Source organism: Nyctereutes procyonoides, unplaced genomic scaffold (genome assembly GCF_905146905.1).
Source record: "Nyctereutes procyonoides isolate TBG_1078 unplaced genomic scaffold, NYPRO_anot_genome, whole genome shotgun sequence".
Classification (NCBI taxonomy): Eukaryota; Metazoa; Chordata; class Mammalia; order Carnivora; family Canidae; genus Nyctereutes; species Nyctereutes procyonoides.
Genome location: NW_026575120.1, coordinates 14,096,987 through 14,120,997, shown reverse-complemented (window position 1 = coordinate 14,120,997; position 24,011 = coordinate 14,096,987). Strand labels below are relative to the sequence as shown.

At 47.0% G+C, this 24,011-nt stretch overlaps 1 protein-coding gene across 1 annotated transcript; it reads right to left on the bottom strand.

Annotated features, from left to right (window-relative positions):
- Positions 1-3,947: 3,947 nt before the first annotated feature.
- Positions 3,948-23,911, bottom strand: EIF4EBP1 (eukaryotic translation initiation factor 4E binding protein 1). The gene is made up of 3 exons (XM_055335047.1): positions 23,720-23,911; positions 6,330-6,509; positions 3,948-4,413 (listed from the first exon to the last, which is right to left on the bottom strand). Exons 1-3 carry the CDS (start codon positions 23,862-23,864, stop codon positions 4,382-4,384), a joined length of 357 nt encoding a protein of 118 aa, XP_055191022.1. The 5' UTR covers positions 23,865-23,911; the 3' UTR covers positions 3,948-4,381.
- Positions 23,912-24,011: the final 100 nt, after the last annotated feature.

Here is a 24,011-nt window from a genome sequence, read left to right as displayed (position 1 = left end):
TGAGCTGAAGGCAGATGCTCAACCACTGAGCCACCCAGGCGTCCCATGGAAAGCATTTTTAACAGTTCAGAGTCTTGTCCTTTTGGAAGGCAGTCTTGTTTCTCCCGTGTTAGGGTGGAGTGACTGGGAAAAGGTTTAAAAGCAACCTAATGGCAAAAGCTCAGGTTGAGGAGCCATGCAAGGAGTAAACTTTGTTCCTAGGTGGGTAGAGCCTAAGTGGATGGAGCCTAGGTGGACAGAGTGGTGAGTTGACGTCAGAAGGCACCACGACTGGCCACATGCTTGGCTGTGTTTGGCTGGAGGGTGGATGTCAGGGTTGTCACTAGCTTGTCCCAAACCAGGTCTGAGCAGTGCAGAAGTGTTTTACGCTACCCCTGGTTCTGCCCTCAATACACAATACACCTCTGGTCACACTGTCTGGAAAATTTGTTACTCAGTATTCTTTTCAGAGAATGAGTGGCCAATCGCATAACCTTGAGATAATGTGAAGAAATGTGCTCAGGTCTGCAATACCTGTGTTGCCCCTCACTTCCTCATCTAACTGAAATGAACAGTAAGCTTCCTTCCTTGTTTTAACAGACTCTTCCAGCAGGAGGCAGCACGAACTTGAGTATTGCAGCTGGAAACTAAAAAAACAAAAAACAAAAAACAAAACCTTTCCTATAGAGAATCTGAGAATAAGGAACAAATGGCAGCTAAAAAGTCTGCCTTTAAAAACCAGTGTCCTGTGCTATAGCCTCTGAACAGCTGGGGGAAGGAGGAGTTCACTTCCACTCTGGCCAGGGGGGTCCCCCTCTGCAGAACACACTCAACTCGTATCCTTTGGAAAATATACATTCAAGGAAACCTAATCTTCATGGGTTGTACTTTTCCCCAATTAATCTGTCAGTTCCTCAGCTTCTCTTGATTTAACCTGCTGCAGATGAGGAGGGAGGCTTTCTTCTAGTTATTTCCAGAAACTGAGGGGTCTACTGCCTGGCACTGGGAAGCTGGCTCTTCTTTGCAGGATTCATAGTCCCACAGCAAGGGGAGTGTGTCCTCTGCTTAGGATGGCAGGGAGGGGTGGCTATGCTAAATTCTGAACCTTAGGGGTTACCTGAGTGACTCAGTGGTTGAGCCTCTGCCTTTGGCTCAGGTCCTGATCCTGGGGCCCTGGATCAAGTCCCACATCAGGCTCCCCACAGGGAGCCTGCTTTTCCCTTTGCCTATGTCTCTGCCTCTCTCTGTGTGTCTCTCTCATGAAAAAATAAAACTTTTTTAAAAAAATTCTGAGACTTGGGGATCCCTGGGTGGCTCAGCGGTTTAGCGCCTGCCTTTGGCCCAGGGCATGATCCTGGAGTCCCAGGATCGAGTCCCGCGTTGGGCTCCCTGCATGGAGCCTGCTTCTCCCTCTGCCTGTGTCTCTCTGTCTCTCCATCATGAATAAATAAATTAAAAAACTTCAAAAAAATTCTGAGACTTATCTCAAGGAGGCCAGGATTGTGATTTCAGCAATGAATATGCAAGACAAGAATCACATGCAGTCTCAATCCTTAAGTGTATGTTACCTCTGCAAGAATGCCAGTTCCTGGAAAGCAAGGTTTGTCATGCTCACTGCTCTGTTTCCAGTGCCTGAGAGTGCCTGCACACAGGCACATGGTAGGCACTCGATAAATAGCCCTTGCATAAATGAGAAAGGCTACCAATCTTCTTTCACTCCTTGGTTTTCACCCCCAATCCCTCTAATTCTAAGCAATCCACTGAACATCTATCTGGAAAAAGTGCCTGGTTCTAGTTATCTTCACCTGATTCACCTCAACACTAGCCTGTCACTGCCTTATTCTAATACCTCCAACCGACATCCTAGTTGCCCTTGGCTCAGAATCTATAGAGCCCGGACCTCAGTTCCACCTAGTGTGGTATAAAGGACATGCATGGTTTTTGGAGCTGGACAGATAGAAGCTGGAATCCTAATTCTGACACACAGCCACCACAGACGTAAGTAAAATGGGAATAAAAACATCTACCTTAAAAAAATCTAGGGACGCCTGAGTGGCTCAGCGGTTGGATGTCTGCCTTTGGCTCAGGGCATGATCCCCGAAGTCCAGGATCGAGCCCCACATTGGGCTTCCTGCATGAAGCCTGCTTCTCCTTCTGCCTGTGTCTCTGCCTCTCTCTCTCTGTCTCTCATGAATAAATAAATAAAATCTTTTAAAAAAAATCTACCTTATGTTACTGGGACCACGAATAGTGGCTTTGTAGTAAAGCTCCAGGTATACAAAAAGCATTCAACCAATGGCCTTTTCCCCCCAATAATGTAATCTTATGCTATCTAAATTTACCGTGTGCTACCCAACACTTTGGAGCCTCACATGATATTCCTATGCACACTGTATCCATTCCAGACACCGGATCTCTGCACATGCAGATTCCCTGCAGCCCACCTATCCTTCACAGTCTTCAGCTGCACCCCTCCCACTCTCACTCCTCTTATTTGCTCTTCATCATGCCTCCTCCAACTTTGTCCTTGAGTGGTGGTCTTGAAATTCTCCTGCATTGCCTTAAGGTCTAGCACTCTGCTGGGTATGGATTAGAGGCTTAGCAAAGTCTTATTAAATCAGAAGGAGGTTGGGTTTAGCTGAAAAAGACCACTTGCTGGTCTATTAATGAACCCTGTCCCTTCCCGAAGTACTGGTTTTCAGACCAAGGAATCCCTCAGTGTCCTTGGGCTCTTCCTTGGGTCGTTTCCATGGTAAATGTCTCATGATGGGGTGCTAGTAGACAGATGACCTCGTCTGGCTTCCTGGGAGTCAGAGGGATGCCCACAGCTGTGCCAACAGTAGGATGGAGGTTGGAAAATCACTGGCGGTTCAGGCCACTCCTCCACTTGTACTCTCTGGAAACATGCCACTATGGCTGGGCCCTTCCACGTGCCCTCAGCAGGCACATGGATTCCAGTTGCCTTCATAGCCCCTGTGAGGGGGACTCCAACACAGCTGTAGAAAAGGCCAGGCAGAGGACTTTACCACCAAGGCCTGCTAGCAGCTCCCCAAATGGCAGATCGACAAGTGTTATGAGTCCAGAACTGTAAGGTCCAGGTCAGCCATTGCCACTTGGCCAAATGCCATCCACCCCCAGCATATCCTATAATGAGAAACACCAGCTGTTTCTCAACAATCTCTCTGCCTGACATTCAAGGATTTAGAAATATGACCCTTTTATACTCATTTATAAAAATTGTCCCCACCCACACAAATTGCTGGCTCTGGTTATTGATGTCTTGTCCTTGTATGCCCTGGTTCCTCAAGGCCTCTTGACCTTGGCAATATTGGGCCCCTGCCACTGCTCAGCCCATTCCTTCTCAGGACCCCAGCTGGAGCATCAGCTCCATGAAGCCTCTACTTGCATTGACCATTCTCTGGTAACCAATCCTATACAATCTCTCTTAGACTACCTTTCCTTATGGCAAATCTTATGTTTCAATGAAATCCTCAAGGCAGAGTACTTGTTTCCTGTTGGTGTCTCCCATGACAGCTCATACAAAGGGATCATGGACCAATATGAGGGGTGTGTGTATCAAAGACGCTCCGTATCATCCAAGTCTTGGGTTCTTCCCTTTGACTCTTGCAGGGACTGGGTCACAGAACGAAGGTGATGGGGTCACTTAACAGGCTTGGTGGACAAAGCCCAGAAAAGAAATTGCACCCACTGCTGAACAACAAGAGATGGAGAGCAACACACAGCTCAAAGCCGGTCCCATGTGTCATTTACTGGTTGTGTTTTAACTTCTCTGAGTCAGTCTTCTGAGCTGTACAATGAGGATAACACTTAGTCTACTTACCTTATAAGTTTATGTGAGAATCAAATGAGATAATGTATGGGAAAGTGCTTAGAAGCACCCCACATACAAACAGTAGCTGGTGTTAGCTACCCATATGGAGTTGAAAAGAGCTCAGACAGGGGCCAACTCTTGGCCCTAGGGCGAAGGTGGGTTTTATTTCCTCTCTTGGGGAAGAAGGGGGAGGAGAGTTTTCCCATGCACACCAACCTAAGGAAGGGGTGGGTGTGCCCCCAGAGGATGGGGCTAGAAGAGCCAGATTATCATTCAGAAGAGCTCCTCCGAGTCCAATCCTGGCCCTGGGCTGCAGGGTGTGCTCATCATAGTCACTCCCTTTAAGGTGGAAGCACCTGCATGAATGGAGGCACATGGAGGTATCCGCTGGTATCCGTTCATGAAGAGGAAGGGGGAGCAGGTGCCCTGAGTGAGGGAGCAGAGGGCCAGGATGGCCGAACCTATACTCAATGCCTGCACAGGATTATGACTTGCAAAAGGCCTGGCTGGTACGACTCTTCTCCCAAGAAGGGTCAGGGGGCCCAGAGGCATTATTCAATGGCTGGTCCTTTAAATGTCCATCTCAAACTGTGACTCTTCACCTGGGGAGAGAAGGGATAGATGGCCAGGTAAACAATTGGTAAAGTAGGGCTCACCTTTTAGAGGCCAGGGAGAGGCATTATTTTTCATTTTGTTGTTCCTACAAGAGTAGGGGCCAAGGAGAATGGAGGGAGGGTAGGACTCCACTAGGAATTCCTGGAAACAGGCCTGAAGTTTCCCTGTCCAGCTGTGTTCTCTTCTCCAATCTTAAAGGAAGAGCAGAAACCGAGTTTCCCCATAGGAGAAATGACAATCCTGAATTTTGTACAATTTTTATTATTTTTAAAAAGAGTGAATGGTTACTTAGCTTTGATATAAATACAGCCTCACAGAAGAACATTCCTTAAACATGAAACTTTTCTGAGTGTGTGTCCCAACCATAGTTTAGAAGATGGTAACACAACCTATTAGGCACATGTCCAACTGCCCACAGAATAGCCTGACTCTGCAATAAAGGAGTTATTTTGGTAATTCAGCTACTCATTACCCTCATCCTAACTCTTTCCACAAAAATATCCAAGTAACTCAAGCTGCAGGAGGTTGTTTTCTTAAATGGAGCTGGCTTATTCATGATCTTCTGGGGTAAGGCTGCTTTGAGATTCTATATACCAAGATGCCCTGGCCCCCACAAGGAAACTGGCCACTTCTTCTGGTTTTATTTACACAAATATATGGTCCCAGGCTAGGAGCTTTGGCTAATGTCCTGTTAAGCAAAATGAAAAATTAGGTCCATCCCTCACCATCACAGTGGAAATCTTAGGCCATTATTGTGGGTTAAGGGTTGTCAGCCTGGGGCACCTCTGAGCCAGCCCTGCATTTGCTATGGCTGAGTGCAGCTCCAGAAACTGCGAAGGGTTTGGCACAACTGTCAAGTAGTGACGATTCCACATTGTCAGGTATGACTACCTTCATCCTCAACTTCCAGTCTTTGGTTTGAGGCAAAAGGGGGTAACTGACCACATGAATCCATTCTTCCTTTTCTGTGTGTGCTCAAGCACACCTCCCTCCCTCCTTCCCACTGTTCTCCAAGTATAAAAGGCCAGGCAAGGGCTGCCTGTCATGGAGTTCCCAGGGTAAATATGAATCACATCCTGCAGGCCCTGGGTAGATGGACTCTGCGGCTGTCAGCAGGGCCAGCCCAGCCTGAGGTCTCAACTGCGTCCTGTCTGGCCTTGGTCCACCGCCTTCCGGGTGAAGGGTTAGCGGGTTCCAATCTGACTCAAGTTGTCTGCCAGTGCTCACACTTCACTCTCCCACAGTAGGACGCTGAGATGCTCTGGTGAGCTAGTCATGATGCCACAAGAATGCATCACACACACCTTTCCCCGGGTGGTTGCTCTTTATTTAGGGGGAAGGCAAGGTGAGATACCAAGAAGGACCTAGCCTCCCCATGTCAAACCTGCAAAAACAACAATTGTTTCTACTCATCTTCATCAAGAATCTACCAGCAGACCAATACAGGAGGCATCCTGGATGTCTTTCTGATCCTATAGACCTGTAATTTCCTAGAGGGTACATATATCATATCTTTGAGAAGTCATCTCCTGCCCATGCACATCATGGATATGTCCCAAGCATGGCAGACATGGGAAAATGCTTCAGGGACAATTATACCAAGAGTCATGCTTATGAAAGTGGCTGTGTGGAGCCCTCCCCTCCATTTCAAACAAACTCCCTACCAATTAAATTACCTGATGAGGCCAAATCCCCTCTCTTGGAGTTCTCAGACTCCTTTCATGTGGAAAGTTGGTACCCCTGAAAGTTCTACCCCCCAATCCACATCTGGTCTCTAAGTTGTTCCACAGAGGGTAGGGCAGTGGCCATCATTCCCTTCCCTGAAATTTCCTCTTTGAAAGGGATCTATCAGCTGCCTATGTTCCCTCCCTAAGGAAGGGCCTGGTCAAGCCCTGTCACTCACCACCGGCCGGCTTATCTTCCGGGCTGTTTCGCAGGTGGTTCTGGCTGGGCTCTGTCGGGGGCTCCTCACTGGCAGGGCTGGTAACCCCGGGAATGGTGGGCAGGTCCCGCGGGGGTGTTTTGGTCACAGGCGAGTTCCGACACTCCATCAAGAACTTCCGGTCATAGATGATCCTGGTACCTAGCGGGGGGCAAGGATGTTGAAAAAGCCATCTCAAACCTCCCTGCTTGTTTTCCACTTCTTTGAGGCATGATTATTAGAGGCAGCAGGTTTATCTGCAAAAGCTGGATCAAGGAGGAGTGAGGCTGGGGTGCCTGGCTGGCTCAGCTGACAGAGCATGGGACTCAAGTTGTCTGCCAGTGATTTTGGGGTTGTCGATTTGAGCCCCACCACAGGGGTAGAGTTTACTGAAAATAAATGCCAAAAAAAAAAAAAGAGGAGTGAGGCAGATTCAGGGGTCTGGTTGCAGCCCTGCTCTGTTGCCTCTGAACCACCAATCTCATCATGTGGGCACTCTGATGGAAAAAGAGGCCTGGCAGCCCGCCACACTGCACCTTCTCCTCTCAGATCAGTGCATCCTGGACTCTCCCCTTAAAGTTGTCCAACTCACTAATCAGTGTTCAGTGTTATTACTCAGGACAATCATATACAATACTAGAGAAGATACATGTTTTTTTTTAAAGATTTTATTTATTTATTTATTTATTTATTTATTTATTTATTTATTCATCAATCGCGCACACACACACACACACACACACACAGACAGAGGCAGAGATACAGGCAGAGGGAGAAGCAGGCTCCATGCAGGAAGCCCGACATGGGACTCAATCCCGGGTCTCCAGGGTCATGCCCTGGGCCGAAGGCAGCGCTAAGCCGCTGAGCCACCCGGGCTGCCCAAAGATTTTATTTATTTATTTGAAAGAGGGAGAAAGCATGAGCGGAGAGGAGGGGATGGGGGAGAGGGAGAAGCAGGCTCCCCTCTGAGCAGGGAGCCCCATGCAATGCTCGATCCCAGGACCCCATGACTTGAACTGAAGGCAAACACTTAACCAACTAAGCCACCTGGGCACCCTGAGAAGGTACATTTTTATTTATTTTTCTATTCAGTCCTTATAGGACCTTCATGGGATATCCAGAATCTGTAACTCCATTTTACAGATGAGTAAAAAGAACAATTTTTTTAAAGGTTTTATTTATTTATTCATGGGAAACACACACACAGAGGCAGAGATAATGGGCAGGGGGAGAAGCAGGCTCCTCTATGTGGGACTCGATCCCAGGACCCTGGGATCATGACCTGAGCCAAAGGCAGATAGATGCTCAACTACTGAGCCACCCAGGTGTCCCAAGCAAACAGAAAATTAAGTGATTCCCCCAAATCAGTAAAAATGAGAACTCCTGCCTGAGCTTCGTGGACAGAAGTGATGCATGGGCTCCACATTCCCACTAAAGGCTCTCCTGCTAAGCCCGTCTCCCTTGTGACAGCTGCTCTGATGTGTTACCGCACTTCAGGGCTTGCCCATGATCTATGTTCTATCCACTCCCTCTTCATTCTCCTTTCCTGAGCATCACCCTAGGGTGAGGACCAAGTCTCATGGAGTTATTCACTATCCTTAAACCACACCCAGGACCTAGCCTGTGAGGGTGGTTGTCTGAGTGATATCTTAAAAAGGAACATTTTCTAAAGTCCAGGACTCAATTGGTTTCATCAAAGAACAATGATTAGGGAGAGGTGATTCATGTTGTTTCCTTGTTTACTCAGAATTACCTCTAAACACAAGGAAGGTAGTAATTAGTAACATATCTTAAACACCTCCCTCACACTCCTGATTCAGCCTTTTCAACAAAGGGCAGGCCTCAGGCTCAAATCCTTCAGCAGGCAATGGAATCCAGCTAGAATTTAAAACTGCCTTGGTGTCATTATATTTCTTTTTATAGTTACCTTCTATTTATGGCAAGTGAATCTGGTTTTCCATATATAGTTGTGATATCAAGTTTCCTTTTCATATACGATATAATTGAATATTATAATAGTATATATGTTATAAATAATGCACATAAGATAAAATAACAAAAACTAAGTTAAAAAGGTAAAGGATACAAAGACAAATACTAAAATATACATACAAATAGAAGGCAAGGTACAATACAAACTGCAGATGGAATGCGAGTGCTGGAGTTTAGAAGCAAGGATCAAAGACTTCAGGAGTGCCCTTCCTTATCAATAGACCTGAAGAATTTTCCCTACTTGAGGGCTACGATGAGTGACATTCCGAAAGTGGGGATCCATGTCTCAATGTTGAGCAGGGGCTCTGTGAGCAGCACCCAGGAGAGGAACCTGTTTGCACCCCAGAGATCTGAGCAGGAGTGCATGGGGTGTAGGTCATTCTGCTGAGGGCTGGAATGCTGAGAAGCACAGAAATGGTTAAGAGATACCAGAAGGTGCACTTGGCCTACTTGCATGTCCCCATCTGACTGCAGCCCTGCCTGGGCAGTTACCCAGTCTTGCTCTCCCTGCCTGAGAGGCAGTAATGCCCAAGCCTTGTCCACCAACACCATGTGAACTACGGTTCACACTAACATTTCTTAGGGGGAGGGTGGAAAGCAAAGAACACAGAACCCAGGCTGTGCTGTAGGCTCTGCTACCAACCAGCCGTGTGACCCTACTGCCCACCGCCCTCCGCTCCTCCCCTATCTGGGCCTCAGTTTCCTCATCTGTAACATGAAGGGCTGAGAGGAGTGCCTATGAGCCCAAGGGGCTCTAAATGAAGACTTAAATGGAGCAGTGCCTTCTCCTTGAGGGTAAATGCTCTGGCTTCAGAGACATACCACTTTTCTTTGTTTCTTAATCCTCAAGGTTTGGCAAGAATCTCCCCTGTCCTTGCTTCCCTTCAGCCTTGCTGTTTTGTTGCTTTGTTCACCACAGAATGGGGAACTGACCACATCAGAGTGGAACCTAAGACTTGGAGATTCAAGGATCTCAAAAAGAATCAGGGTAGAGGGGAGTGCCTGGGTGGTTCAGCTGGTTAAGTGTCTGACCCTTTGTTTTTGTTTTTTTTTAAAGATTTTATGTATTTATTTGAGAGAGGGAGAGAGAGAGAGAGAGAGAGAGAGAGAGAGAGAGAGAGAAAGAGAGAAAACACGTGCATGCATGAGCAAGAGGAAGGGCAGAGGTAAAGAATCTCAAGCAGATTCCCAGCTGAGCGCAGAGCCTGACTTGGGACTTGATTCCACTACCCGAGATCATGACCTGAGCTGGAACCATGAGTCAGATGCTCAACTGATTGAGCCACACAAGTACCCCTGAGCATCTGATTCTTGATTTCAGTTCAGGTCATGATCTCAGGGTTGTGAGATCAAGCCCCATATGGGGGTCTGACCTGGGTGGTGTGGAGTCTGCTTAAAATTCTCTATCTCCCTCTCCACCTCCTTCACTTCTCTTCTTTTCTAAAAAAAACCAAACAAACCAAAAAAAAAAACTGGAGATCCCTGGGTGGCTCAGCAGTTTGTCTGCCTTCAGCCCAGGGCATGATCCTGGAGACTTGGGATTGAGTCCCGCATCAGGCTCCCTGCATGGATCCTGCCTATGTCTCTGCCTTTCTCTCTGGGTCTCTCATAAATAAATAAATAAAATCTTTTAAAAAATAAAAAAATTAATAAATAACAATAACAATAATAATAATAATAATAATAATAATAAAACAGAACCAGGGAGTCAGCAGCTCCTGGAGAAGCTCTTTAGAGATTATTAGCCCCCACAGATTTTATTGACATTGTGGTAAAATACAAGTAACATAAAATTTACCACCGCAAGCATTCCTAAGTGTACAGTTCAGTAGTGTTAAGTACAGTCATGGTGTTGTGCAACCAATCTCCAAAACACTTTCATCTTGCAAAACTGAAACTCTATACCTGTGAAATAGCAACTCCCATTTCCCTTCCCCCTAACTCTTGGAAACCACTATTCTATTTTCTGTCTCTATGAACTGGACTGCTCTACATACCTCATAGAAGTGGAATCATACAGTATTTGTCTTTCTGTGACTAGCTTATTTCACGTAGGCTAATGTCCTTGAGGTTCATCTATACTATTGACTATGTGTCAGAATTTCCTTCCTTTTTAAGGCTGAATAATATTCCATTGTATAGATATACCACATTTTGTTTATCCACAGACAGGTAGGTAGGTTCCTTCCACATTTTGGCTATTGTGAATAATACTGCTGTGATCACGGGTGTGCAAATGTCTCTCCGAGACACTACTTTCAGTTCTTTGGGGGTATATATTAGGAAGTGGCACCAGGCAATTTTTAAATCATTAATTATTCTTAAAAAAGAAAAAGAAAGAGCCTCTGTGCCTTTGTCCTACACCTATGGCAGTTGTTTAAAAATAAGAATCCTCATTTAAATGAATAAAACCCAGAAACTAGATAACAGCAGAGGTGAGACCCAAGACACCCACCGTCAGAGTATTTTAGTTGGGGAGGGAGGCTGCAGAGGCAGGGGATGGTAGCATTCAGAAAGTCAGCTGACAAGGCACCAAGCCTCGGAGGGGACCACTGAGTCATCTGGCATCAGTGAGGGAGTATGAGATGGAGACCAAGGTAGTAGAAATGTTTCCTATAGAAGAAGCGTTAGCTTTTTAATCCTTTCTTCTTCCATCCCTTTATGGGATCCACCACCACACAGCTTCAGCCAACAGTGATCTTCTGGAAATTCCCTCCGTCTTCCACAGATGAGACAAACAACAAAACATACAGTCTCATATTGTCAAAAATAGGCACCCTTGGCTGAAATGCAGTTTTCTGGAGCTGGGGACTTGGCCTGCATACAGGGACAGGAAATGGAAACCGGGTGGGTTGGGGGGCTATACTAAGGTCCCAGCAAGGTGCTAAACAGTAGCAGCTGGAGGGTGCTGGTCAGATGTGGGCCTCTGGGCTATGTGGGTATTACACCTAGCTGTCTCCACATAATACTCTACAGGGCCTACTTTCTCTATATATATTAGGGAAAATGACCCAACTCCAGTAGGCCTCTACAAACAAGAGCATGAAGAGCTTTTGAGGATCTATGTGGCTTCAAGATACCAGAGCCAAGACATGTTTTTTCCCTGCTTCTTCTCTCAAAAATCAAGCAGACACCAAGAAATAAAACAAGAAATAGAAGCACATACTCATGTTGGAAGCAAGTGAGGCTCAGGTTGGTACCCCAAATCACAATATATGAAGACAGAGAGTGAATGGAGTAGTTCTAACAGAGAGGAGGAGGGTGGCCTCTAAATGCAGGGAGGTGGGGTTGGATATCACAATAGGAAGTGAGGTTCCAGAAACCTCAGGAAGGTTCAGGAATTAGAGGCATCATGGAAAATGGGAATGAGACTAACAACAGGAAGAGATCCACTCTGCCCCTTACCCCAAAAGGGGAGGAGACAGGGAAATTAAGTTTAAGTTGACCTCCTCAATGGAGACCTCAAATCCCTTTACATGCCCTTCTTCAGGATAAAGAGCAAAGATAAGGATCAACTGAAGCTGATTTTGGAAAGGGGGTTCCAGATGAAAAGTAGCAGCTAGCCACTCACCAGCCTCTAACCTCACAAAGGTCTTCCAGTCAGCTCTGGAAGTGCCTCACTCTTAAATATAACCAGCTCGGGATCCCTGGGTGGCGCAGAGGTTTGGCACCTGCCTTTGGCCCAGGGCGCGATCCTGGAGACCCAGGATCGAATCCCACGTCAGGCTCCCGGTGCATGGAGCCTGCTTCTCCCTCTGCCTGTGTCTCTGCCTCTCTCTCTCTCTCTCTCTCTCTCTCTCTCTCTATGACTATCGTAAATAAATAAATAAATAAATTAAAAAAAATATATAACCAGCTCAATGTCTCCACACATTTCTGAGAAAAGCTATAGCATCTAAGGAGAGACCCAAACACATCCACAGAGGGAAAGAGTAAAGGGACTTCACTGTTTTTTAAACTTTTCAACTTTTTGAAGACTTTAAAGACAGCAAGAGAAAAAAATAACAGGCAAAAAGAGAACAAACTGGAAATCTAGTATCAGATAACAGCAAGTCAAGAAAGAGAGATAACAACAACAAAAAAAAAAAAAGAGAGAGAAAAATTTCCTGAATTGAAAGAGATTAGTCTTGAAATGCCTCTTGGGTATCCTGTATAATGAATTAAAAATACCAACTTTCATTGTGAAATTTCACAATAGTTTGGATAAAAAGATCCCTAAAATCTTCCAGAAGGGGAAAAATCCAACAAGTGCAAACAAGGATTGAGAATAAGAATGGCATGAATGTTTTCAATGGCAATGCTGGAAGCCTGGAGATGGTGAGCCAATGCCTTCACAATCCCAAGGGAGAATTCATTTTAGTTTAGTTTTATACCCAGCCAAAAACCAATCAGTTGGGATGCTTGGGTGGCTCAGTTGTTCAGTGTCTGCCTTTGGCTCAGGTCATGATCCTTGGGTCCTTCGATAGAGTCCTGAATTGGGCCTTCTGAGAGGATCCTGCTTCTCCCTCTGCCTGTGTCTCTGCCTCTGTGTCTCTCATGAATAAATAAATAAATAAAATTTTTTAAAAAACAAACAATCAAGTAAAAGTAAAATAGAGACATTTTCAGAAAGCTACAGGAATATTCTACCAAAATTCTACCAAGTGGAAGGGCATCAGAGATCTCATATCAGCAGCTACATGGCAGGTCCAGAGCCTCCAAATCCTGTCAGTTCCCCATAAAAGGATAAAAATGGGCTGATAAATCCAAAAGTTGGACTTTGCATGTCAAACTGTATTTTGTTTAGCATTTTACAAGTGCCAGAGGGTGTGGGATACTTGAATGAAAACTAAGCACATTTTTTTTAAAAGTAATCTCTAGGGCAGCCCTGGTGGCGCAGAGGTTTAGAGCTGCCTTGCAGCCCAGGGTGTGATCCTGGAGACCCTGGATTGAGTCCCATGTCAGGCTCTCTGCATGGTGCCTGCTTCTCCCTTTGCCTGTGTCTCTGCCTCTCTCTCTCTCTCTCTGTGTCTCTATGAATAAATAAAATCTTTAAAAAAATAAAAATAAAAAAAATAATCTCTAACTCAATGTGGAGCGGGAAATCACAACCAAGATCAAGAACCCCATGGTCTAGGGACTGAGCTTGCCAGGTACCCCAAAACTAATGGCATTTTAAAGATTTGGGGTGCCTCAGTTGGTAAGCCTTCAGCTCATGTCATGATCTCAGGGCCCTCTGATCGAGCCTCACATGGGGGCTCCCTGCTTGGTGGGGAGTCTGCTTCTCCCTTTTCCTTAGCTCCTTTCCCCCTGCCTGTTCTCTTTCTCTCTTTCTCAAATAAATAAGTAAAATCTAAAAAAAAAAAAAAAAAAGATTTATTCATTTATTTGAAAGAGCATGCCCACTTGAGTCGGGGGAGGGGCAGAGGGAGAGAATCTTCAGACTCCTCGCTGAGCACAGAGCCGGAGGCTGGCTCAGTCTCAGGACCCCATAAGATTATGACCTGAGCAGAAACCAAGAATCAGATGTTCAACCAACTGATGAGTGGTTGAACCCAGGCACATCAAAACTAACCACATTTTTAAAATGAAGCAACTGTTAACTATTTTTGTAAAATGGTGTATAATAATTAACTACCTGGCTGATCAAGAGGCATAGTAATAAAAACTGTGATATAATTATACTGGGGAATAGGAAGAGAAGATGAGGGTATACAAATAATAATAAGTCCTCATCTATCAATAGATAAAGTCCAGAAAAAGCTAGAAATATGGTGGTAAATCCCCAAAAAGAGAAAATGTTAGTTGCTTCTAAAGAGTGAGGGGGGTGGAGAGGCAAGGGATTACTGCTTTATTAGGAGCCTTTAGTCATTTTGAGATGTAACTATTTACACATAAAAACAACTTACAAAAAAACAAAAACAACTTACATGTAAGTTTGACATACTTTTATTATGGAAAAAAAACAAGGAATACAAAAGAGGACAGAATACTATAATTGTACACATATACATATATGTAAAACTTTTATTTTTTTATATTAAGGGATAGGTTAAATTATTGATCAGATCTACAATTTGATGCTGTCCAGTTATTATTTTTTTAAAGATTTTATTTATTTATTCATAAGAGACACAGAGACAAAGAGAGGCAGAGACATAGGCAGAGGGAGAAGCAGGTTCTTCGCAGGGAGCCTGATGTGGACTCAATCCCAGGACCGGGGATCAAGCCCTGAGTCAAAGGCAGACGCTCAATCACTTAGCCACCCAGGCATCCCCATATTTTGTTTTTAATACAAAACTCTAATACATAGGGTATTAAGCAAACAAATAAGGATAGAGGTCACAATCTCCTTTTCTAGGAAGCCAAGTTAAAATGGCCTTGGCTAGTACTAGGGTCGACCTAGTGGACCCTTCCCATACACTCTCCATAGAAAGCCCAGGGGGCTCTCTGCTGGCTGGCTAGGATAAGTGGAGCCTTGAGCCTGCCCTGCCAGCATCTCTCTTGGCAGCTGTGTGCTAGGACCTGTCCATGTTAGACTTTAACTCCCAACTTCATAAAATAATGGTGTGGATTAGAACAGTAGCTGACACAAGGTAAGACCTATGTGAACAAATCCTAGCTATTATGACTGGCATGGCTTCAGGTGACATATTTTAGGGACCAATTATCCAGTGAGAGCTGGAGCAAATCAGAGAGGAGGTAAGCTGCTCTGAAAAGAGACCAGGGTGTGGAGGATGCGGGAGGGTAAGGGGACCCTCTATCCTTTTTTTGGCCCACAGAAACATGCTTTAAGAATTAACATGAGCTTTGGCATGTTTGGCAACCAGTGTTCATTCAGGATTATAAAAACTTTACATGTGCCCCAAATACAAGAATGGTAATTTTTCTCAGGGCATGCTTGTGATGATGACAGTTTACTTGAATGTACAAAGAATGCAGACATTCTGGGGCACCTGGATGGCTCAGTCTGTTAAGTGTCTGCCTCCAACCCAGGTTGTGATCTGGGAGTGTTGGGATCGAGGCCCGTGTTGGGCTCCCTGCTTGGAGAGAGTCTGCTTGTCCTTGTCCCTCTGCCTCTTCCCTACCTCATGTTCTCTCTCTCTCTCTCTCAAATAAATAAATAAAATATTAAAATAAAAAGAATGCAGACAGTCCCCTTGGGTCTGTTTTCCTCACTTGTAAACAAGGCTGGTGTACTAGGCTCATTCAAGCTATTTTTAAAGCACCAACCATGTGCCAGGCTTTATAGGTAATCTTTGGGGTCTGTTCCAGCTCTGATACACTACCACTTATTTTGGCTGTTGGCAACTGTTCAGTGTGGTGCAAACAACACAGTGCTTGGAGGGATAAGTGCTGAGCTCGAATCTGGGTTTGCTGTGCCAGCCCCTCAACTCTTAATTCCTCAGCAATAAGAGGCGGGGACTAACAAAATCCATACCTTGGGACACCTGGGTGCCTCAGTGGTTGAGCATCTGCCTTTGGCTCAGGGCATGATCCTGGTTCAGGAATCGAGTCCTACATCGGGCTCCCTGCAAGGAACCTGCTTCTCCCCCTACCTATGTCTCTGCTTCTCTGTGTCTCTCGTGAATAAATAAATAAAAATATTTTAAAAAGTTCCACACCTCACAGGCGTACTGTGAAGATGAAAGCACTGTCTGTCTGTGGGCCAAACACTGTGCTCATGGCCTGATATGCCAGATCTCAGTACCCCCATCCCCCAACTCCCCACAAAGGAGACACAGTGTCCTCCACTCACAGACAGGAAACTGAGGCTCAGAAAGGCTGTCCCCATGGGAGCAGACCTAGCCTGTATTGCCTCCAATCCTAAACATCAGCCTCTGTTTAAAACTAGCAAAGCAGACCCAGGCTGCCATGCTTCAGCCAGCATGGGCAACTGGGAACATTCCAGGGGTCTGGTGACTTTCCCCTATTCTTCTGAGTATCTGGCCAGAACAGGATGTTCCCTGGGAGAGGCCTGCCTTGATTTCTTCTCCACCTTCCCACAGTACCCACACTCAGGTTCAACATGGGGCTGGCCACAGCTTCTGTAAATTGAGCTCTGCCTGTCCCTTGCTTTCCCCTGCACCTCCCCTGGCGGAAACATTCTTCCCCTGAGTGGGGGACGTGAGGCCTAGCAAGAGTCCAAGGACGGAATTCCTAGAACTGCTGTTCCCATTCCAGGGAAAGGGAGGGTGTTTCACAACATGCTCGGTGGGAGGCTCAAATGCCTATGCTCAGATGCAAGCCAGCAGCCTGTGAACTAAATACTCCGGATAATTTTACATTCAGCTCTCGCCAGCAGCTCTGTGCCAACCTGGAGGCAAACACAGAGTTTACCAGGGGTCTCCCACGCCATCCACCACACAGCAGGAACTGCATGTGTCAGGGTAGCTTGTCTTGCTGGGCAGTCTGTTTAGCAAGCTGAGCCACCTTGTCAGGGAGGAAATACTGGGTAGAGAACCAGACGTGGTCGGTCCGAGATTCTTCTTCACTATTAGCCCTGTCAGCTCTGCAATGAGAACCAGTATCTGAATGTTTCTCAGGGGCCGGCAATGTTAGGAAGCTTCTCAAATACCAAATTAGGCAATCAATGAATGACAAAGGGCCCTCTCACCTTTGAGGCCCTGACATAGGAGGCAATAGTCCATTTTATTTGAAAATTAAGAAGCAGGGACAAGGCTTTTGCCGAAACACGCCGAACAAAATAGCTGAAATAATTATTCTAAGAGTTGGCCAAGTTCCTTCTTCCCTCACTTCCCTCCAAATACTTCAAAATGAATCTGTGCAGAAGAGGGTAAGGTTACCCCTGAAATTCATCACCAATGGGGAGCACCCAACTGAAATGCCTCCCATTATATAGCAACAAAAGCTGTGGCTGGAAGAGGGAGGGGCCTTGTTTTCTGTGTGAACTGCCTCCACACCACATCCAAATTCACTTGCTGAAGTTCCAACCTCCTACCTCAATGAAACTGTATTTGGAGATAAGGTCTTTAATTTTTTTTTAATTTTTTATTTATTTATGATAGTCACACACAGAGAGAGAGAGAGAGAGAGAGAGAGAGAGGCAGAGACACAGGCAGAGGGAGAAGCAGGCTCCATGCACCGGGAGCCCGACATGGGATTCAATCCCGGGTCTCCAGGATCGAGCCCTGGGCCAAAGGCAGGCGCCAAACCGCTGCGCCACCCAGGGATCCCAGGAGATAAGGTCTTTAAAGAGGTCAGTAAGTTAAAAAGACGCTGTTAGGGTGGGGCCCTGATGCAGTATACTGGTGGCGCGGCGGGGCGGGGTGTGTGGCTGGGTAGCTCAGTTAGGCATCCAATTCTTGGTTTAGGCTCCACTCAGGTCATGATCTGGGGGTTGTGGGATAGACCCCCCCCCGCAACAGCTCCGTGATCACTGGGGAGTCTGTGTGTGCGCTCTCTCACATAAATAAAAATATAAAATCTTTATTTTTTTAAAGATTTTATTGATTTATTCATGAGAGACACAGAGAGAAAAAGGAGAGAGAAAGAGAGATGCCACATAAAGAAACAGCAAGAGGACAGCCATCTGCAAGTCTGAAGGGACTTGAGAGAAACCAACCCTGTCAGTACTTTGATCTTGGATTTCTAGCCTCCAGAACTGTGAGAAAATAAACTTTTGTTGTCTAAGCCACCCAGTCTGTGGTATTTTGTTAAGGCAGCCCTCGCAAATTAATATAGGCCAGCTCTCCCCTTTTACTCCAAAAAGCAGGAGAGAGAAATCAATTTATACACATGCACTCTCTTTAAGGCAACAGATGTTAGCCTCAATGTGATTCATGTCACCAGAAAACCAAAGGGAGTTCTGGACCTACCTGCACCTCCTGGCATTCTCACTCCTACACATTTTCAGAAGGCTGCTGGGCTCAGAACTTGACTCTATCCTACTGTCGGCATTCCAGAAAATCAAGGGTGTTCAAATGGGGGTACTAGAAGGGCAGGCAAGTGAGGGCTCCCCTGAAAGGTGCTCCCAAAAGCCTGGCTGTTTGAGGAGTGAAGAGGAGGCAGGCAAGATAGCAGTCAGCAAGGGGAAGCATGACACAAAGTGGAAGGTATTGCTTGCGGGTGTGGCATCATGGCCACCTGTACAGTTTGCTTTGTGGAACTGAACGTAGGGCCTTGAACACAGGGTGCAGGATCTGTGACTCAGTGTTTTCAGGAAGGTGTCCCAGTTCTTAACCTAACAGTTAATTCACAGGCTTGTGATTCTGGTCTGCTTCTATACCCAGCCTTGGCTTGTGTACTTGGCCACAGAGTAGGATGGGTGGTTAAGTTCCCTCAAAAGACCATCCTTTGAGGCTCAGCCCTGGTGGAAGACTGCCTGAAAATAGCTGAAAGTAGCCCTATAACTCCTCCCCTTCTTTCCCTACAGGAGGCTTCTCTCATTCCAAGGCAGTCATTTCCCCTCTCCTGGAATCTGAGATAGCCCTGTGGCTGACTGATAAAATACTGTGTGTGTGATGTTATGTGACTTCTGAGCCTGGGTCTTAAGACATGAAAACTGTCATGTCAATAACTCAGGTTAGACTGCTGAATGGCCTGGGACCAAGGCAACAGAGAACGCCCAGCCTTCTAGGTGTCCCCAGAAATGCCCCTGCAATGTGGGAAAGTCCAGATTGGACTTTCAAGCCTAGGACAATCTAGCTGCCAACTCTATGCAACCAGGTGAGTGACCTCAGGAAGACCATCAAAGAATGCCCAGCCAGCCCAAAGAATGGAGAGAAATAATAAATTGTTGTTGCTGAAGTTACTAAGTTTTGTGAAACTCTGGGCTGAGTATCTGAGCTCTCTCAGTAAACTTTTGGGGGCAAGGACACTGGCTTACAAGACATCTTGTGCTGCTTGTATCCTTGATCATCCAAATGCCACGAGCAGATGTGACTTACCCCTGCCTAGTCAGTGATGCAGGAGGCAAACAAGTAAACAAGGACCATCAATCCCAGTGTCTGAGACCCTGGCCCCACCAATGACATGTTCAGCATAAAGGCCACTTCATTCTACTTTCTGCTTAATAACCGGGAAAAAGAGGATTAGTAATACTGTTATCTGTGATACTGGGATAAACGAGAAAGTTCAGGGAAAGGGAGTTCTGTCCCTGGGACATTCCAAGGTAAATGATTATATATACCCTGCAACTCAAAGGGCAGAAAAGAAAAATTTGAATGTTATCATTAAGCCAGCTCAGACCCAGGCCTGGTGGCAAAGGAGCTAGGTTACCCTGAGAATACTGTCATTCTAGGATTCTTTTCAAGGCTTCACCTCCTGAACACCCGACTCAGCACCCAAAGGCCAGGATAGGAAGATGAGTAACATTGCTGGGAAAGAACTTCCCTTCTACCGCAGGGAACAAACATGTAAACAAATACACGTGACTCATTTGTCATGAATCATAACGGAGGAAGAACATGCGCGGGGCTCTGAGACCCAAAAGGGACAGGTTTTTTGTTTGTTTGAACATGAAAAATCTCCGTGTACAAATGAACATTCTTTGTTAAAAACTTTCCCCCTGGGAAGCAATCTCTTTTCCATACTGCTGTCCCATCCTCACTCCTCCTCTGTAAGGATATCAAATAAAGACCCATACAAGAAAATGCCTCACTGCTTTATACCAACAGAAAGACATGGTATGCCACCCTGCCTGTCCTTTTACCAAATTTGGTAACGAAGGACCTTTTTGTTCTTTCAGAAAAAATTATGTAAGTTAAAAAATCAAACTCCTCTTTCAAATCAGGCCCTGCCAGCAGCCTCTGAAGATGTTGGAAGACAACAAGAAGAACAAAATGGAAGCCTTGGAAGGCAATTAAAATCTCATGGCTACGTGTGCATTGTTAGCACGGAAGGCCTAGTGGCTGACAACTTGGATCAAGTGAGATCATACAAGTTCTACTGGTTATGGAGGGCGGGGGGTGTCTAACTAATTGTTTGATTCTATGGCTACAACTCTGATACTTCTAATTCTATTTCAGGTGTGTCTGCTTCTTCCTAAGCAGCAAGCCAAGCCCCTAGGGTAGGACTGTTTTCTGGTTCTGGATGCAGCGAAAGCCTTAGAACCAGGCAGGCTGATGGGCATCAGAGGGACTTAGGGGTGCTCTATACCAGGGTCCCCTGGTCAAAGTCTTTAGTGAAGGACACAATGTGAAATGTTCCAAATGCTTTAAAGATTATGTTGGCTAATTGAATTTAAGTAAAAAAAAAAAATGCTTTAAAAGAAAGCTTAGATCAGTGTGAGAAGAGGGCCCATTATATTTCCCTCATTGCCTTAATGTCCAAGTTCTTTTAATGAGACTCTAGTCCTTAATAGGGTCCTTAATAATGAGACCCTAGTCTTATTAGAGTTACTATAGACCCTGGGCAATCAGGAGACATAATCTTCCCCTGGATGACTGAGGCCTCAGGACACTGGCTGTGCTCTAGCTTCCGTGCCCAGCCCGCCTCCTCCTCTTCCCAGCACTATCTGTTCTATAGCCAAAGACTTGGGAGCTGCTCCAAGGTAAGCTTCCTGGGCACAGACTTTGTTTGTCTAAACCAGGGTGCCATGAACACCTGTACCTCTGATTAACCTTATCCAGGTACAGGGTTTAGGTATAATTACCAGCCAAGCAACCCTGGAGGCTTTGGGGTCAAACATCCAACATGGAATGGGGGACATGGAGGTTGATGGGAGTGGAAGGTTTCTGACCCATTCAAAGATTCTGCTGGACTTGGTGGGATGAGCACTGGGTGTTATGCTATATGTTGGCAAATTGAACTCCAATAAAACAAAACAAAAACAAAAACAAAGATTCTGCTGGTCTATTGTGTCATTGATCATTTTTAAGACTCCACAGGCTCAAATATTCATATACAAAACTCCTTTTAACAAATTTCTCTAAAGTTCTCCAGACTTCTAACCAGATCAGTGGATTAGCTTGTGAAAGGTTAATGACCATGAGAAGTAAACTGGCGTCTTACGGATCAAATCAACTGCTGTTTCTGTTCCTCTGGGAATGAACACCACAGTGCCATTCTCAGCAAAAGTGACCTGTGGACACTCTGATAGCTCCTGGCACTTGCAAATAAGCTACTATCGGCACCTGCACAGACTCTTTCTGGACCCTGGTCTGAAAGCTGATGCCAACCCAACCTCAAGAGTTTACCTGGTTAGAAGCATCACTTTTTGCCAGACCCCAGAGGTCTGAAAAGGTGAGGGAAGCCATATTCCTGAGTATTCAGTGTGGTACTTAGATCAATCACTGGGAGCTGGTTAGAAATGTAGAATCTCAGGCCCAAACCCAGAACCTACAGAACCAAAGGCTGTATTTAAATGAGGTCCCCAGGTAATTCATATGTCCATTGAGGAATGAGAAAATAACATAGACCAGAACAAAAGGGTGCCAGAAATGACCTTAGGTTAAGCTTCTTTGAGGGTAGGGTAAAGACCAGAACAAAAGGGTGCCAGAAATGACCTTAGGTTAAGCTTCTTTGAGGGTAGGGTAAAGTTGGGCTTTGGAGGAAGACTGCAAGCCTTGGCTCACTGAGGCAGACCAGACTTAATGACATTAGCAAGAAGCAAGGTGTGTTTTTCCAAGTTATGGACTGTGAGCTGTGCCTGTCCTGCTGAACACCCCAGAGAAGAAAGCTGGCTTTAGGCTCCTGGCACTGCTAGCTCCCTTCCAGTTGGCCTCAGAAACAAAGTTATGCTCTGACCCAGGAGACCCTTTCCAACTAAAGACCTTCCAAGGGAGATTTGTTGTTGTTTACCAAAACAAAAACAAACAAAACAACACAACCCTCCATTTCCCAGTCCAGTGTGAGAAGTGGATCAGAGTTCCCTGTAAACAGTAACACTGGCCATGGCGTCCAACTGACCTGTCCCCATGCAGCAACGAAGAGTACAAAAAAGGGCACCTGAGCCTTCAGGCCTGCCTCAGTGCCCACTCTGGACAGATCAAGTAGAGATTCACACCCCTCACTTAACAGAAATCCAAAATAGTCCAGGACAGATCCTGGAAGGCACAACATGACACAGAGAACGCCCACCAAAGGGGTCACAAAAGACGTTTTGCAGGGATAGAGAATTTGAGTCAAGGGTGGAGCAAAGGCTCACTGAGAACTTTCCCTTTGATCATTTTTAATAAAAGAGAGAGCATTTACCCCTTTATGCTTGGATACTATTTCCTGTTCAACCTGAGAAACCATGTGACGTTGGATAAGGGACATGTGTTTTCAAGTTTGGAGCCTCTGTGAAACAAGTACATCCATAATCCCTGACAGTTCTAACCTTGTATGTTTTGGATCAACCGGCGGGAGACCTCGGATCTGTCAGTGTTTGCTGGTGGTGGGACTGCTGCCTGAGAAAATAAGCATGTGGCTCCCAGACGCTGGCAAGGGACGAGGCTGCCGCCCCGCCTGCGACCACTTGCACCCGTGTCTCTCCACGGAGCGCCACTATTTGCGGCGGCGTTTTGGTGCAGTCTGGGCCGGAGCGGTGGAGGAAGGTGGAGGGGAGAAGGACAGCGGGTGAGGGCAGAGGGACGAGGATCGCAGGGAAGTGGTGAGCCACGAGGATTTCATCATGCAAACGGGCGGGCAGGTTTCATCAGCGCCTGTGCGCCGGAGCTCCGGGGCTGGGAGGGAATGCCTGGCTCCCGAGGGCAGCCCAAGGCTGGCCCCCACCCGTGCCAGCTCAGCTTCCTCTTCCTCATACACTCTTAGGGAGGTCACACGGTTCCCCCTCCCCCCCGGACCGAAGAACGTGTTTTTCTGCACAGCCCTGCCCGCGGCTCCGGGTCCCTCTGCGGAGATAGCACACGCGTACGCCGGCAACCTGGCTCAGGTGCAGGTGAGGCGCTGCTGGAGCAGACGGGGCCGTCAGCCCAAATCCTCCGTCAGAGGGTGCTGGCCCAGTGGAAAACTGGGGGTGCCCCGGGAAGGAAAAAGGATTCTGCAAGAGTCGTTTACCCCGACAGAGAACGCCCGTCCCCATCCCCTAAAAGCCCCAGGCCAGGCCTCCCCTTGCTCTCAGGCCACTCTGACCCCACGCTATTCTGCCTCAGAAGGCCCCCAAACCCACAAGGGGCAGCACACCCTGGCATGTGGTCGTTCTGCAAGCGTGCGGATGTTTCCGTATACTCGGTTGTCTCTCCCAGGAGGAGGAAACTCAAGGAGCAGTTTGCAGTCCGGGCTCGGGGGGGACGCACCCAGAGGGTAGGCAATGGGCAGCGACCATCTGCTCGCTCCTGGTGGCCACCTCCGCGACCCTCGCTGCCTCCCTGATGCGCCTTATTGCAGTCACCGCGCCCCTGAGCTCGGTCGCCCCGTCCAACCGGCGGCTCCCGACCCCTCCCGCTCCGCTCGGTCAGCCCTCCGCACCGCCCGCTCTCGGAGCCCGCGCCTACCTCCCGGGGTGGTGCTGAAGAGCGTGCCGCCGGGGGTGGTGCTGTAGTCCCCGGGCGGCAGCTGCACGCCGTCGCCGAGGACCACCCGGCGAGTGGCGGGGATGGCCCGGCTCGGGGTCTGGCTGCAGCTGCTGCCTCCGGACATGGTCTCCCGCGCGCCGCGCCCGCAGCCCGAGCCTGGCCCGACGGCCGCCCCGGGCCCGCCCACCTCGCCCCGCCCCTTCCGCCCCCGCGGCGCGGCGCCCCCCGGGAGTTGTAGTCCCAGCGGCGCCGCGGCGGCCGGGCTGCCGGT

Excerpts from the sequence above, each read along its gene's own strand:
- EIF4EBP1 (XM_055335047.1), bottom strand. The coding sequence starts at position 23,864 with ATGTCCGGAGGCAGCAGCTGCAGCCAGACCCCGAGCCGGGCCATCCCC. Across the intron at positions 6,510-23,719 it reads CTTCAGCACCACCCCGGGAG|GTACCAGGATCATCTATGAC; the intron begins GTAGGCGCGGGC and ends GCCCCCCGCTAG. Across the intron at positions 4,414-6,329 it reads GGAAGATAAGCCGGCCGGTG|GTGAAGAGTCACAGTTTGAG; the intron begins GTGAGTGACAGG and ends TTCTCTCCCCAG.